Source organism: Miniopterus schreibersii, assembly GCF_964146895.1.
Source record: "Miniopterus schreibersii genome assembly, chromosome: 2".
NCBI lineage: Eukaryota > Metazoa > Chordata > Mammalia > Chiroptera > Miniopteridae > Miniopterus > Miniopterus schreibersii.
Window position 1 is genome coordinate 126,541,352 of NC_138102.1, and position 16,103 is coordinate 126,557,454.

The 16,103-nt window shown below is 35.0% G+C and overlaps 1 protein-coding gene across 2 annotated transcripts in view; it reads right to left on the reverse strand.

The window, feature by feature from the left end:
- The window catches only part of TBC1D15 (TBC1 domain family member 15), a 56,860-nt gene that overhangs the window by 2,754 nt on the left and 38,003 nt on the right, over nucleotides 1-16,103 (reverse strand). For both annotated transcript variants that reach the window (XM_081129467.1, XM_081129468.1), the window contains 5 exons: nucleotides 13,391-13,507; nucleotides 6,964-7,064; nucleotides 3,015-3,114; nucleotides 2,521-2,618; nucleotides 271-387 (listed from right to left, as the gene is read on the reverse strand). In XM_081129467.1, coding sequence (XP_080985593.1) covers nucleotides 271-387; nucleotides 2,521-2,618; nucleotides 3,015-3,114; nucleotides 6,964-7,064; nucleotides 13,391-13,507 — 533 coding nt within the window. The remainder of the gene's footprint in view (nucleotides 1-270; nucleotides 388-2,520; nucleotides 2,619-3,014; nucleotides 3,115-6,963; nucleotides 7,065-13,390; nucleotides 13,508-16,103) is intronic.

Here is a 16,103-nt window from a genome sequence, read left to right on the forward strand (position 1 = left end):
AAATACAGTATTTTTTTAGAAAATTAAACTACAAAAAAAAATAAAGCATTTGTTGAATTTCCTTTTCTTCCTAATTAACCAGGTAAAAATAACTGGCCAATATGTATTTGGTGAACTGTCATTCCCAGAGTCAATCCCAGAACTGTTACCAATACAGCTTAAGTTACGTCAAGGGATTCAATAAAGCTCCAACAAAATGTTTTGTGTATCAGTACCACCAAACAGAGGAAAGAGCCAAAGTATTAAAATCTAAATTAAAGAAATAACTACCTTAAGTATTTCATTAAAACCATAATGCTTTTCCATTATTTGCTGCTTTTCTGACTCCAGAATAGCACAACAGAGAAGAAGATGGAAATTTTTACATGGTAGTTCAGTCCACATTACCTATAAAACAAAACAACTATTTAGTGCACTATATTAACCCTAAAATACTTTCCTCATATATACAATCCTGAACTCTAAATGACTTCTATGCAAAGCAGAAGTTGCCTAGATGGGGTAGTCCACCAGTTTTCTAGTTAAGAAATGAGGGGTAGAGAAGGGAAGTCTTACTTACCTTCACCTACAAAGTAACTAACATCGAGCTTCACATTATGTGAATACAATGAATTCCAATGTGGCTGTTTAGGTAACGACAATAAGCAAATCACTGAGTCTAACTCATACAATAAATGGTATTAATTAAAGGGCCACAGCTATGAAGTGAAGTTTAAGGTAGAAGGGTTAGAGGCATTTTCAGTATTTTTCTGAACTTTCAATTACGTGCTGTAAATTGATTTGAAAGTTTCTCACTTTTAAATCTCTCTCAGTCTCTAGAAATGAAAGCTAAATCCTATAAATAAATAAAAAGATTCAGTCACACAATGCATGGAATCAAAAACACCTGAGACAACTCTACATATTAAACATCGTATTACATAAGTCAGATATTGTGACAAAAATTGAATCAACTACCCAAAATTTACACCCAAAAGCATAAAACGTCTCATCAATAGCTGCACTTTTTCCTAAATATAAGTAATGTCCTCAAATTTCAGGCCTTAATTTCACCCTGGCTAATGTACCTAATATTACCTCATCTGGAAACACAAAAAGAACCATATAACCATACTACTAAAGCATACCTAAAATGTTTTTCCTTCTTTCACCAGGAGTAAATCAAGTTGAGTAATTTTCAGACTAATCCTATTTTTTAAAGTTTAAATGAAATACAATTAACTTCCAAGGTTTCACTTAGAGTCCCAAAATATTCAGTAAACACAGATAAGGAAGTTATTCTAGCTATATGGTAATAATATTCTCAATTCATCCTTTTAAAAAAGTTTAAAAAGTTAAGATACTAATTTAACAGAATTGGTAAACATTAAAAATATGGTTCCAGGTCAAGAACATGTAAGTTTTCCTTGAAACTATGGTTTCCTCCACTGGAAAATGGAGAGTATAAAATTATCTTTCCATTTCAACGCTTGTACTGATGATTAAATGAAATGATGATTAAATGAATGTGGAGGGAAAAAAGAACATGTGAGTTTTACTTCTTATTTCAAACAGAGGAACTGATCCTCCACAAAGCAGTGATCCTTCTCTAATGACAGCATAGCTGCTATAAGCATAGGAAACATTTTCCAGCTGTAAAAGCCTCAGAAGGCATTGGGCTGGTTCCAATGTATATAAGTTCATTTATCCAAATGGATTATTTCCCCCAGACTTTCCTTGGGAAAATTTCTATAATCCCTTATTTTTTAAAGCTAAAGCAGCAATCAGCCATTATACCAATTTCCTATTTCAGAAGCAATCAATCTGTTAATATTAGCAGATATTTGAAAAGAAATATTTTCTGTTTTTCATCAAGAGTTGTCCTGGGTACAGAATAGAATGAAAGTATACACACCAAAAACATGATCAAGAATATCTTCTAGAGTGGTGGAGAGGGAAATGGGACTTGGGTGGTGATTAAAGAAGATGTTAGCTATATCTTTAATTTTTTTACTTGGAAAGAAAAAATAAGTAAAAACTAGAATACAGCAAAATGTTAAATATGGATGGTAGGATGTGTGTTACATTATTCTTAGTATTTTGCTCTAACTTAAATTTCTGTTACAAAGCAAAACACAGTTCAGCTCCTTCCCAAAACCTCAAACTATAAATAAAGTGTCATCTCAACTGACAGGCCTGTCAAAACAACCTTGAACTCTATACAACCTATACCAGAATGTGGCAGAGCATCACACAGCCAAGTTTCCCTAGGAAAGACCACAGACACTAATGGTCTAGAAAACTGGTTCTGGGAAACCAAGTGTCCCCAAATCTCATAAGGATTATGATTTACAGAAAAAGGCTCCAAAGACCAGATATTCCATTCAAGATCATTAATTTTTAAGGGCAACAAATGATCAGAATTTTGAAACATGCTTGCTTTAAGAATTTCAGTTACACTATTATAATCCATTGAAATTCTATAGAGTAAGTTGTTTCTTTCCATAATAAATATTACATTTGTATAATTTAAGAACTTACCTCCCATAATCGAAGAATATCTAGAAAACTAAATTCCCTTTTAAATCTGATTAAAAGCCATCTGAAGCAAAAATAAAGGTATCCAGAGTCCTGAGATTCTATACAGAAGAAAAAATATATATATGGCTTACTCTTATGCTAATTATCTCAGAATACAGTGACCTATTTCAAACTCAAATTTTTCTATGCATCTTAGGCTATTAAAAGTCCTGTAAATTTGTCTTCTACTAAATCAAGGAAACAGTTCAAATCTGCAGGGTAACGTCTTTAAAAGAAAACAACCAAATAACAACCAAATTAATTATAATTAATTTTATCAATAAACTGTTTTAAGATATAAGTACACAAAGATAGTTTGGTTCCACACTTTTATTCCTAAGGGAAGCCAGCCAACAGCGATAGAGTCTATGTATCTTTAGAAGAGTTTTTTACATTTTTCTTCCTATGTATTACCCTATAATTTGCTAGATATAGTTCTGATTCACTAACCTTACCTAAGTAACTGCAAAATCCACTGTCCAACAATCGAAGTAAGGTACTTAGTTGAATTAGCTGGGTCTTCATGCCTTGCATTTGTTCTTCAAAATTCTGATGCTTTATAGAAGGAAATACATGTTACTATATAAGCAATATTTAATAAATATTTTATAGTACATAACTAAACCATGAGTCTAAAGACAAATGTTGAACTAATACCACACTGATTATATTTTATAAAATCATGACAAATTAAAAAGCTAAAGCAACAATAAAAAAGAGGAAAAGACAAACCTTGTTCTCAAATTAAGAATTATTTTTTCCCTGTATTCCTTTGATTTAGATGAAGAAGAATGCACAGACAGTTAACTACAGACTAATTTCTGACACTGCATAAGATCTGGTGAAAGGAACACACATTTGGGAAATAAACTTTTATCAAATCTCCCATAAGTATAAAGGCTATAACGTGTGATTATGCAAAAGACTGAATACAGAAGTAGATATGAAAATCCAGGTGTAGCCCGGCAGGGCGTGGCTCAGCAGTTGAGCGTAGACCTGGGATCCAGGAGATCGGGGTTCGATTCCCGGTCGGGGCACATGTCCGGGTTGCGGGTTAGGCAGCCGATCAGTGACTCTCTCATCATTGATGTTTCTATCTCACTCTCTCCCCCTTCCTTTCCTCTCTCTGAAATCAATAAAGATATGTTTAAAAAAAAAAAAAAAAAAAAAGAGAATCCAGGTGTAGATATTAAAGAAAATGGAAATATAAAACAATTCCTCTTCTCAGTACATCTGTTTTTGTTTTGGAATACTAACTTTCCATTTTAAAATGTTATATACATTAAACTGTAGTAGGTTTACTGTTATTTTTAAATATTTCAATTTCTCAGTACTAATTTTTCGTATGATAAACATTAATAGATATAACCCATACAAACAAATGCTCTTGGGGTGGGGTCCTCAATAACGGTTAAGAGTGTGAAGGGGTCCTGAGATCACAAAGTTTGAGAACTGCTGTGGTTTACATACTTCGAAAAATGTTCCAAGTTGAGTCAATTCCCTACCGTCACTTCAGTCAAAGACAGAGGGGGCACCAAAATAACTAAAAGGCTTCTTAGATGATTCTGATCCCTTTAAAATGTGCACCAAGCCCTCCTTGGTGACCTTCTACCCTAACTCTTGTGAAAAGCCTAAGAAGAATATCCCCCCTTCGCACTTCTTTTTTAGTTTTAGAGACAATAGTAGTGCTGTATTAGAAGTATGTATCAGAATAGAAACCACCCATTCTTGGTAAAAACAAAAAAAAATTAAAGGCTACTGACTCTCAATAAACTGGTTCCTCTTTAATGATTTAAAGACTAGTTTAACAGACTAACATAAGCCTTTAAGATATAGCCTCTTCACATTTACCATGTGGACCTGTAGGGGAAAGGCAGAATTAACTCTCTGATTAACAGCATCACTTCTGTTACAACACAGCCAAAACACAGTTGGTTTGGGAGTACCAACATGTCATAGCCACTGCTACCCACTCAGCTGTAAAAAGAAGTACTCCCAAAATCACTGAAGCCGACTTTGGAAAAGTAGCTATTCCCAGAGAAGAAGAAATAAGATCCATATGGATATACAAAGGGCTTCAATTGTATTTATAAAAATACATAGGTATGAATATGTGCACATATATACACATATGCATATTACATACGTGTGTGTATATCATGCATACACATTATATGGGTGTAGGAGGTGAGAGGAAGGAAAGGGGTACTAAACTTTATGGCAAAATGAAGAGTGGGTGTAAGAAAGTTCATTAGATCATTTGGCAAATGTTCCCATAATATTTCCTTAACAGACAAAGACTATGCCTAGACCCACATTAGATGTGAGTAAATCTCAACCAAAGTAAGTCTACAGACATTAGGTTCAGCCATCACATAGGAAATAACATGTGATATGAAATAAAACTGTAAAACAAAACGGAGTCTAACAGTAGCAGCACTAATTTAAGGACACTAAAATAACAATACAGTGAAAAATACTTGTGCAGAGTATTTTGATTGCAACATACTGCCCTTTCATTCAAATAGTATGAAAAAAAGGATATTAGTAGACAATATATTGAGATTTTTTTTAGAATAAAGACTAGAAAAATCCCTAGACCATCCTCAATGGAAAAGGCAAGCACAGAGAACATTTACTGTGAAAAAGATAGAACTTGAACCTTTATATACAAAAAATAAAAAATAGATTGCAAGTGTGTATTACAGATATATATATTCAGAAAGTAATCTTTGCATTTGACACCTAAATACATGTACATGTATGTATGCATTTGGTATCATAAGCCAATATATCTGAACATGCTAATTATTTCCTCAGTTTTATGAAAACTTATTATAAAAAACTAAACGCAGTATGCTCATGTTAACTCTTTTAGAGTACCCACTATAAGTAGAGGTCTAAACTGAGCACTGGGGAGATATTCATGTGTTTATTCTACCAAAATCTGTTGAACAAAAATCTCATTACCAGGCCTTAGGAAAATTCTGGAAGCAGACCAGAGAATTAGTTAAGCAAAGACATGAACCCTTTATCAAGAAACATACTAGCTCTAGTGAAAAAAAGGATAAACAAGAGAAACACAAGGAAGGCAGACAAGAGTTTTTATACAGTTAGTGCCAGTTGTACAGACCTTTATAACAAATGCCTCAGGTTTCTAGAGCACTTGGGAGTAATTGCAACTAAGAAGGCAGGTAAAATCAATCAATCAAAAAGGAAAGGAAGACAATCTACGATATTACTAGATTACTGCAATTAATAATCTTTCCAAATAACCTAAAAACATTGGTGTATGGCAAAGAGCTACATAATCTGCATATTTATCAATGTGATAGCAAAAGATATTTTAAAACCACATATTTCATCATGCATGTGGGAAAAGGAGAAGTGAGAATGAGTAGGAACCACAGATGGGACTTGAGTAAATAGACAAAAGTGAGAAAATTTGCAAGGGAAAGAAAAATTGGCAAGCACTAGAAGTAATCAAAACAGAGAAGGGTACCACTTCCAAATTCCACATTTGTATCCCAGAAACTATAAGTTAAACCCTATTATTAATTACGGGGAAACATTTCTCATGATTACATATTCAAAATCTTTATCCCCTTGCAAGCAAGCCATTTTAATATCTGACATCAAGGCCCACCATGAAGCAAATTAAGCTTATTCTGAAGTAGTAAAGTGACCTATGTAGTCAAGTCTTTGGATTTCATATGCCTTTATCTACTCTTAGATCCTCTGCTTTTTTTTCTTCTCTTTCTAAAAGATAACTTGAAAAAATTGGTCTGTTTTATTCCCGTTACACTCTCTCTGTCCTAGAAGTCTACTGCCAATATATATCAATGATCATAGATAAAATGTTATCTGTAATAATATGTATATATAGACATAGTTCAACTCTAATAAGCACATGCTTCTGAGAAAATAATAGTGAATTACTAAGAAAGTGTCAGCGCTACAAATAGTTCAAACACATCTGGAGAAAAATCAGTAACAAAATCCAAAATGTTCACAAAAGGTAAGGATATTACTTGGTATGACTAAGCTTTATCTCTGAAACAGATGATATGAAAGTTCAACTACTTCACAAGAACTGAATTCATCTATTTCATCAATATTCCGTAATGACTCATGGCTCTTCTGCAGGATATAAGCATTTACTGATATTAAAACCTGATTATTCCTGTACTACAGGCACTTTCTATCTACTTTTTGTATTAAAAACAATAGCATTTCCAAGCCTCTTGAAAAAGCTGTTTAAAAAAGGAAACAAACAAGCAACATGAGGCAATTTTTTAAAGTTCTATCATAACTGGCTAAATATAAGCATCAATCTTATATAATAAGATTATACAACTAAAATTGTCAAATTAGTTTGAGTAAAGGGAGGTACCCCATTCTTACCATTTGGTCCATGTAAGAGGCAAAGCACCAAAAGGCATCCACCTCATTTTCCATCACATATAAAAGAGGGGAAAGTAAGTCACTCATTCCTTGCACATATCCTAAGAAGAAAAACAAAAAAATCATGTCTCTGAAAACCTAAGCTTTATGTATCCTTCTGTGCTTATCACCACCATTTCACTTAAAATGTTACCATTTCTTTGGTTCAGAAACTGGTAGATATGACGTTCACAAGAAAAGAAACAAGAAGGAAGTCTAGCAATGGGGTAAGAAAGATGAGTTGTTTCCGACTGAGACGTCAAGCATGGTAACTATCTTCCGATACACGTAGTACTGTAGATATCACTATCAAGAGTGGGTAAATATCATTTAAAAATAGTGTGCAAGCCCTGGTGTCTCAGTTGGTTGTAGCGTCGTCCCATACATCAAAAAAGGTTTCGGGTTCTATTCCCAGTCAGGGCACATACCTCGGTTGCAGGCTCCATCCCTGGCCCTGATCAGGGCACATGCAGGAGGCAACCAACTGATATATCTGTCTCCACATCAATGTTTCTATTTCTCTGTTTCTCTCTCTCCCCTTTCCTCTCCTTCTACTTTCTCTCTCTCTCCCTTCAACTCTCTCTAAAAAGCAATGGAAAAAAATATCCTCAGATGAGAAAAAAAAAAGTTTTAAATGTTCAACAGCATTATGAGAAAGAAGAGAGATGAAGAAAAAACCGAAACGTCAAATATAAGAGTACATACTCAAAGGAGATCAAATAGTCAAATGAAAAAGAAAATCAAAGGAGAAGATTTTTATAAAAGTCAAGGGGAAGAAAGTTGCCAGGCCAGAGGAGGAGTCAACAGTGCCAAGCTACCTTAAATAAGCCAAGAAAAAGAACTACTAAAAATAATCCAGCTGCCCGGCCAGCATGGCTCAGCAGTTGAACATTGACTTATAATCCAGGAGATCGAAGTTCGATTCCCAGTCAGGGCACATGCCTGGGTTTCGGGCTCGATCCCTAGTGGGGGACATGCAGGAGGCAGCCGATCAAGGACTCTCTCTCATCACTGATGTTTCTCTTTCTCTCCCCCTCTCCCTTCCTCTCTCAGAAATCAATAAAAATATATTTTTTAAAAAAAAAGAGATCCTACTGCTTTAGCAACCAGATCATTGGTAATCTAAATAAAAGGAATCTCAACAAAAATACGTACCTCTTTTAAATAGTCGAACCTATGTCTTCTTTCTTTTCTTGTTACTTCATACCCAAGCAATCCTAGCAACTGGATTAAATCCAATCAATGTTACGCCTAAAACTGCCTTTTAACCACCTTTCTCTTGATGGTGTTATAATTTTTCATTTATGACACTAATTACAAAGCTAACTTAAAGGAAAAACTGGAAATTAAAGAATCAGCCCCTTACTTAAAAATAAACAAAAAGTTTTGGTTCTACTTTTCACTTGACCATGTCAAGCTTATTTTTTAGTTCCAAAATATAAAACTCTCAAATTTCTTAAGTGTTTTACAATTAAATTTCACATATGACACAGATTCCTGAACCAGCAAAGGGACAAGAGCTCATTCTAAGCCTCCTCGAATACATATTATCATTCAACTATGGTAAAGTTGTATATTTGTTAAAGTTACATAGAGATTTTTTCCCCAGTGGTAGCTTGGGAAGTCTATGGAAATTAGTCTTTCATTTGCAGATCCAAATCTTACATTTTTAACATTCATCAAAATCTATGTGCACTGAAGCCATTTAGAGAGTAAGTATTTGAAAAGGGAAGAGGATATTTCTGCTGGAAATGATACACAACTCTGCATCACTTTTCCTTTTTTCAGAAAAAACTTTTTAAAAAATGACCCTGGAAGCATATAAGCCAAAGTCTCTTAGTCTCTTGGAAAAACTCAGATTAAATGTGTAATAGAGAGGCACTCAGGTGACTTCAGGATCTCCTTACAAAAAAACGTTTAGCTCCATCTGCTCTGAGCCTCTGCCCTATCATCTACGGCTATGCCTAGTCTTTATCAATCTATGTATACACTATACCCTGTGGAAAAGTATGGCTCTACTCACTTTAGCACAAAAGAACACTTGGGTTCCCATGGTGGGCATCTGATTATTACAGTACCAGACAATGGAGTTACCAAGACATTTATTTAGAGAAAAGTGCCAGAAAAAAATGGCATCTGACATGGTTATCTAAATGTAAACATTTCTACATATTTATTGCAGATGCTTTTTAAAATAACACATACTTGCAATGATTAATTTTATGTGTCAACTTGAGTGGGCCACAGGACGCCCAGATGTCTGGTTAAATATTATTTCTGGGAATGTCTGTGAAGGTGTTTCTAAAAGAGATTAGCATTTGAATTGGAGAAATGATTAAAGCAGAAGGCCCTCCTCAACGTGGGTAGGCATAATCAAACCCACTGAGAGAGCCTGGATAGAATAAAAAGATGAAGAAGGAAGGTTGACTTTGCTCTCTGCCTGATTGCTCGAGCTGGGACATCGATCTCATCCTGCCCTCAGTGTACCTGGTTCTCATGCCTTCAAACTCGAACTGGCATCTACACCCTGCCCTCAGTTCTTCAAACTACACCACTAGCTTTCCCAGGTCTCCAGTTTGCAGACAAAAAATTGTGGGACCTCTATTTTTTTTTTTTCTGGTGGAAGGGGGGCAGGGGGCAATACTTATAATCTTAATGGTTCTGTTCCTCTGGCAAACCCTGACTAATACAACACTTTTAAGAAAAAGTAAGTAGGTTGAAAGGAAGACTGAATTGTTATCATCAAAACTTTGCTACACGGCACTGACAGTGAAAGCAATGTCAAATATAAAGGTTAAATGAATTAAAGCATGAAAGAAATCTGATCTGAATTCAACAAAGTGCAAAGGAGTACTTACTTTACTGGGTCTGACTGGCTGCATATGGTCTAAAATAGAAATATTTCAAAGTGTGCTATTCAAAAGATTTACAAAGCACTTTTCCTCTGGGGGAAAAAGTGCTTTATTATAAAGGTATAATTAATAAAAGTTTCTAAGAAGCTAATTTAATCCTTTAAGTCTTCAGTTTTCACATGGCATCGCTACCATATTTCTTCTATAGTCTTAGCTGAAACAAGTAGTCAAATTAATCTTTGTATTCTAGTTGCTTTTAATCTATTTTATTTTATACATATGTTCACTGGGTTATGTCATGAGTTGTGGGGGTGGAAATAATATACAAATTCCTTTTAATTAAAGAAAAATTAAAGCTATTTAAATTAGCATTCAGTGACACAGAGCCTGCACTAGTGCTGCTGATACACATCTTAATCAGCACTACCACAATTTCTGAAGTAGTTCCCTAAGATTATTTTCATAGCAAATTTCAGTGGAGATGTGAGAAACAATTATCCTAGTGTATACTCTCACACTGATAAGAAACATTTCATCTACATCTAGCTTAATTTTCCAGGTTAACTGAACCTCATCCCTTAAGAATATCAAATTTTTTAAAAATCTTAGGAGTTGGAAATCTTTTTTAAAAAATATATCTTTATTGATTTCAGAGGGAGAGAGAGAGATAGAAACATCAATGATGAGAGAGTTCATCATTAATCAGCTGCCTCCTGCACGCCCCCAACCAGGGATCAAGCCCACAACCCAGGCATGTGCCCCGACCGAGAATCAAACCGCGACCTCCTGGATCCCAGGTCGGTGCTCAACCACTGAGCCACACCCAGCCAGGCTGGAAATCATTTTTAAAACTAGACACTCTGCCCTCTTTTTTTTTTCTCCTCCCTTCTTATATATAGCATTTTGAGTATAATTTAACTTTTTATTGGTTATTCAGGATCATCATTATGAACATACACTGTAAAAAAGATACCTCCCATAGACAAGTCCTAGGTGTAGGGTCTTTGAACTCACTACAAATCAGTCCTCCTTGAGTTTTTCTATCTGCTCTTGGAAATTTTTAATTTTTGTCTCCTTCCTCACTAGTAATAAGATTATGTTCAATACAAATAAACCTATACCTATGTAATCTATGGGCCAATAAGTGAAACAACTAAACATGACAGAATCACCTATAAGAGTAAATTTATAGCAAGTTCCTTTGCTATGAATTAAAGGCAAGAAATTTGGTCCACTGTTTTATGAAAACTACCTTGGATTCTCACAAGGCCAAAGTTCTTAATGAAAACTTAGGCTACGCTTCAGATAACTTAAGTATTTGACTAGAAGGAACATGGGGTTAATACAGACAAATTAAAAGAGCAATTTATCGTTAGCTGTTCTGGGCCTATGTCCTGAAAAAAATCTGAGTGTTCAGGAACTTCTTCTGAGTATATGAATAAATTCCTATCTCAAAATTACCACCTGAGAGTTTGAGGCAATGCCTCTTGTTCCCTAGGACAATGGTCGTATTCCCTACAGTGGTAACAGAAACCAAAATGGCAAAGGGCCAGGGTGCTAAATGTATAGTGGCAAGAATGCCAGCCTGAAAGGCCTGGGTCTCCATGCCCCAGTCCAATAATCACTACTTGTGCAACCTTGAATCACTCTCTGAATCAATATAACCTTATGCATAAAGTAAGCATTATTTCCCTGTTTCTTCAAAAGGCTGCTATTAGAATCCAAATCTAAATCTAAATCAAGTATGACAGCACTATGTACCCTGAAAACACTCCACCAATATGTTTTCAATGATCCAATCTGAGACTCATTATAGGTGTGACAGGCAGGACTGGCTAAAATTTAAAGAGAAATCTGTGATTTTCAACTTCAAAGGGGCTGATGCCTCATGATCCACAACAGTTTATATCTTCCCCTAGTTTACATATAAGAACCCAAGAGGAATTCACATAGATACAAACAGTGAATAAAATGTAGCCAAAATTCAAGGCTCATTTGGGTTTAATATGCCAAATATCCAATTACCTCTCCAAAAGATGTCTCTAGCAGTATTAAAGTAACCTGGAAAATATCTATTTCCACTATCTTCTACTTGGGAGTCACTCTCATGGTAACTCAGAAACTTCCCATTGCTTATACTTACTTAAAGGTTGATGCTTAGGGAATTTATTGGTCCTTTAAAAAAAATAACTCAAGTTCTCTTGCCCCTTAAAATATTAGCTTCTTATCCTTAGGTTTTCTATCCCTTAGCATCTCTTCCCCATGCAATTCCCAACTCCCACCTCCAGCCCCAGTCTTTCCAACCCATTCTTGGTAGGAAATGGACTTAATCAAGAAAAGAAAGTAAAGTTCTACATGCCCTATATAATTATCTGCACTGCCTGTCTAATATATCAAATCAGTAAGCTCCTTAACAAGAGAGAAAGCATATAGAACAAAGGTTCCAAAACTTTCTCACTTCACAGAATCCTGAATGTCTCAGTAAATTTTCCCAAGGCACCCCTAGGCTCAAAAAAAACCCTAACATTTCCATTTAAGTAAAGCTAGATCCAAACAACTTAAGTATTTATGTCCTATGAACTTAGCACCTGTTGGGCACTATACTACTTCTCAGACCTTGAAATCCAATTGAATACCACCATCCTCATTACTGTTCCTCATCTGTTTTCACCAATACTTGATTATCATAGCAAGGCTAAAGACACGGCTTTGCAAAGATATAACTTCAGCCCTGGCTAGTGTGGCTCAGTTAGTTGGGTGCTGTTCCATGTACTGAAAGGTTGCTGGTTTGATTCCTGATTAGGACACATGCCTCACTCCTCCTCAGGGCATGGGGGGGGGGGGGTGCGCAGGAGGCAGCTGATCAATGTTTTGCTCTCACATCAATGTTTCTCTCTCTCTCTCTCTCCCTCCCCATCTCCCTTCCTCTCTCTCTAAAAATCAGTAAGAATTCTTGCCCTAGAAAGTGTGCTTCAGTGCAAGCACAGAAGGGTCTCAGGTTCAATTTTCGGTAAAGGGCACATGCCTGGGTTGCAGGTTTGATCCCCAGCCCCAATCAAGGCACATGCGGGAGGCAACAAGTCTCTCTCTCTCTTTCTCCCCTCTTCCACTCTCTCTAAATATCAATGGAAAAAATATACTTGGGTGAGGGTTAACAAAAAAGCAAAAAGTAAAAATCAATAAAAACTCTTGGGGAGAAAAATATAACTTCATCAGAAGTAATGTGATGATCTAATGTTGAAACCCTGAATTATTTCAGCTAGTAGTTAGAGAAGTATCCTATAGATGTCACTGTATTTCCCTCAAAATTTTTAAATATTCCATGTCGTCCCCATGAGTTTGCTAAGACAACATAGTACTTCTCGGTGCACAATTTGGGAACCATAGCCTTGTAAGTTTCCAGTGCCCTGTAGAACAATCCCTATAAAAACTAGGTCACAGAGCTATTATATACATATGTCTAACAAGTTGATAAATTAAATTCTAAAATAAATATTTATAAATCTTTTAAAATCAGAATTTAGAAGAGAACTTACCTAAATCAAAATCATACATACAGTAGGTCATCAAAATGTCATGCAGCAAAATCAACCCTGGATTATCTTGGCCTTCATAAAACTTGTTTGTTCGATCTGTTCTGTTAACATCTTTTTCTGAGGAGGAAAATCATCATGTTTGAAAACCTTTCAAAAAACAGATTTTTATAAAGCTCACACCTTACTAAGTGCAGGATTATTTTTCTTGCTATTAATTTTACTCTCTTGCCAAGGCTGTACTTAATGGAAATAATCCATTTCAGATATGCAATAAAGTAGTATTTTGGAATCATTTTCAAAAATCAGTCTACCTCCTCATGGGTATATTTTTAAATATTTTTAAATTTTTATCTAAACACAGAAACCTTTTAATTGAATAACAGGCAATACTTTCCATTAATTAAAAGTAACACTAATAATACTTCACATTAGTTAGCAATAAAAATGCCAGTCATGAATGCTTGTGATTAAGCAGTATTGTATAAAAACAGTAATGAAAAAAGCTACTATGCAATCAAGCATAATCAAAGAGATTTGTTTCATTCACATTTGCTTCATTCATTATGAGAAGTAGTATCAATTTCTTTGTCCTGTTCCATAATCATCTTCAGGACAAATTACTTCCTTACTCTCATATGTATGTTATTCAATCTATATATTAATATAAGCAATTTATTTTAATTTTGAAAAAATGAAAAATCACATTTTCCTGAAAATGATTTCATAACATTAAAAGCAGACTTGGAAACATCACCACAAGAATATCCCAAGTCATACTGACAATTCAATTCACAAACCTATTAAATGCATCTTGGGAACGACTTTACAACTAAAAAGGACATTTCTCTAACTTAAATCCCTCAGTAAGTTAGAAAATTTTTCAAACTCAAAATGATTACTGTACTCTATAACCAACTGTTTAAAAGTTATAACTGACTTCTGTCCCCCTTTAAACTGAATAATTTGCAAACATTCTTAACACTTGTGAACAGACGGGCAAGTATTATTCAACAGAGTTTCTACTAGAATCTAACAATAGATGATGACCTGAGTTTAGGTTCTGTAAGAACATTTTTAAAGTTATTAGATCAATATTCTAGCTTCCTGTTAAAATACATTAGATTTAATAAAGGGAAGTATATGTCTATAGAACTGTGAATATATTTTTCAAACAAGGAAAAAGCAATACCAAAAACTGCTGTAAATGTAAAATTTCATTTTAAAATGTCAAAATATTTTAGTCTTAGACCACAGTTGATAAAGAGGTACATAAGTTTTTATTGACCCAAGCAAAATTTATATAGTCATAATGCCAATACAGAAGATCTGACTTAACAGGTGTCTTAAACATAGTAAAAAGTTATTTGTACCCTCATGAACTATCTGTACTTTTTCCTCTTGTATATTTCTGCCAGGCAGAATACAAAAAAAGAAAATGGTATTTTATAAGGGAAGTATTTCTGGAAACTATTTCTAGAAAGAAAATGAGTACTTAAGTTTTTTTTTAAAAAAGCCCTCATTAAATCCAACTCTCCATCTAATTTTTTAAAAAATATGTCTTTATTAATTTCAAAGAGAAGAGGGAGAGAGATAGAATAGAAACATCAATAATGAGTCACTGATTCGCTGCCTCCTGCAGGCCCCCTCCTGGGGATTGAATCTCCTGGATCACAGGTCATTGTTCAACCACTGAGCCATGCCAGCCAGGCTCCATCTAATTTGATGTAGCTAAAAAGACTAAAGAAAATCACAACCATGCTAAACCCATTATACATTCACCATCACTAACCTTTCTTACCATTCCCTCTCTGCATTCATATAACTATTGCACAACTTCTCTCTTCTCAAGCCTCCAACATGTTATCTTCTCCCACATCCATTATATCTTCTCTCACTTCATCAGTTTTTGTAAGACAATGTGCCAATGTCTCTACCCAACTCACCCCAGCCACCCTCACCTCTCTACTATACTTCAAACATCCAGAGATCCTGGAATGGAAACATGTCTAACACATGTTTCTTTCTGCTTGGAATGCCCTTCACCTAAAGTTCTACATAGCTTACCATCCCCCTTTTCAAGTTTCCACTCAAACACCACCTTTTCAAGAAAAGCCTCCTCTGGTCACCCAAGTTAAAACAACACAACACATAAACTTCCTAACCACCTTCCCTGCCTTATTTTTCTATTAAGCACATATCACTAATATACCACATGTTACTTATTTATCTTGTTTACTGTCTGTTCTTCTCCACTGGAACAAAAGTGCCTTGACAGCAAGAATTTTCTGTTTTGTTCCCTGATTAATCCCCAATGCCTAGAGGAGAACCTACTAGATAATAGGCACTAAATAAATACTGAATGAATGTGGGAATGTTTAAAATAATCAATGTAATTTCCAAAGAGATCCTTGGTGATTCTAAAGTGTAGCCAAAGTTAGGAACCACTGCTCTAAAGACTGGCATTCCTGGGCCTTCTTATCTGTCTCTTTTTCCTCTGAGTGACAACTATTTCCATAGCTATTTATACTAATAATACTCAAACTTGTATCTCTTTCCCAGACTACTCCAGATTATTCAACTAGCCACCTGACATTACATTTGTTATGTCGCACCTTAAGATATACATATTCAACACCTAATTTAGTTTCACCATACTCTATTCTCATCTCAATAAGTGGTACCACCAGCTGCCCAATTTCTCAAGTCAAGAAAT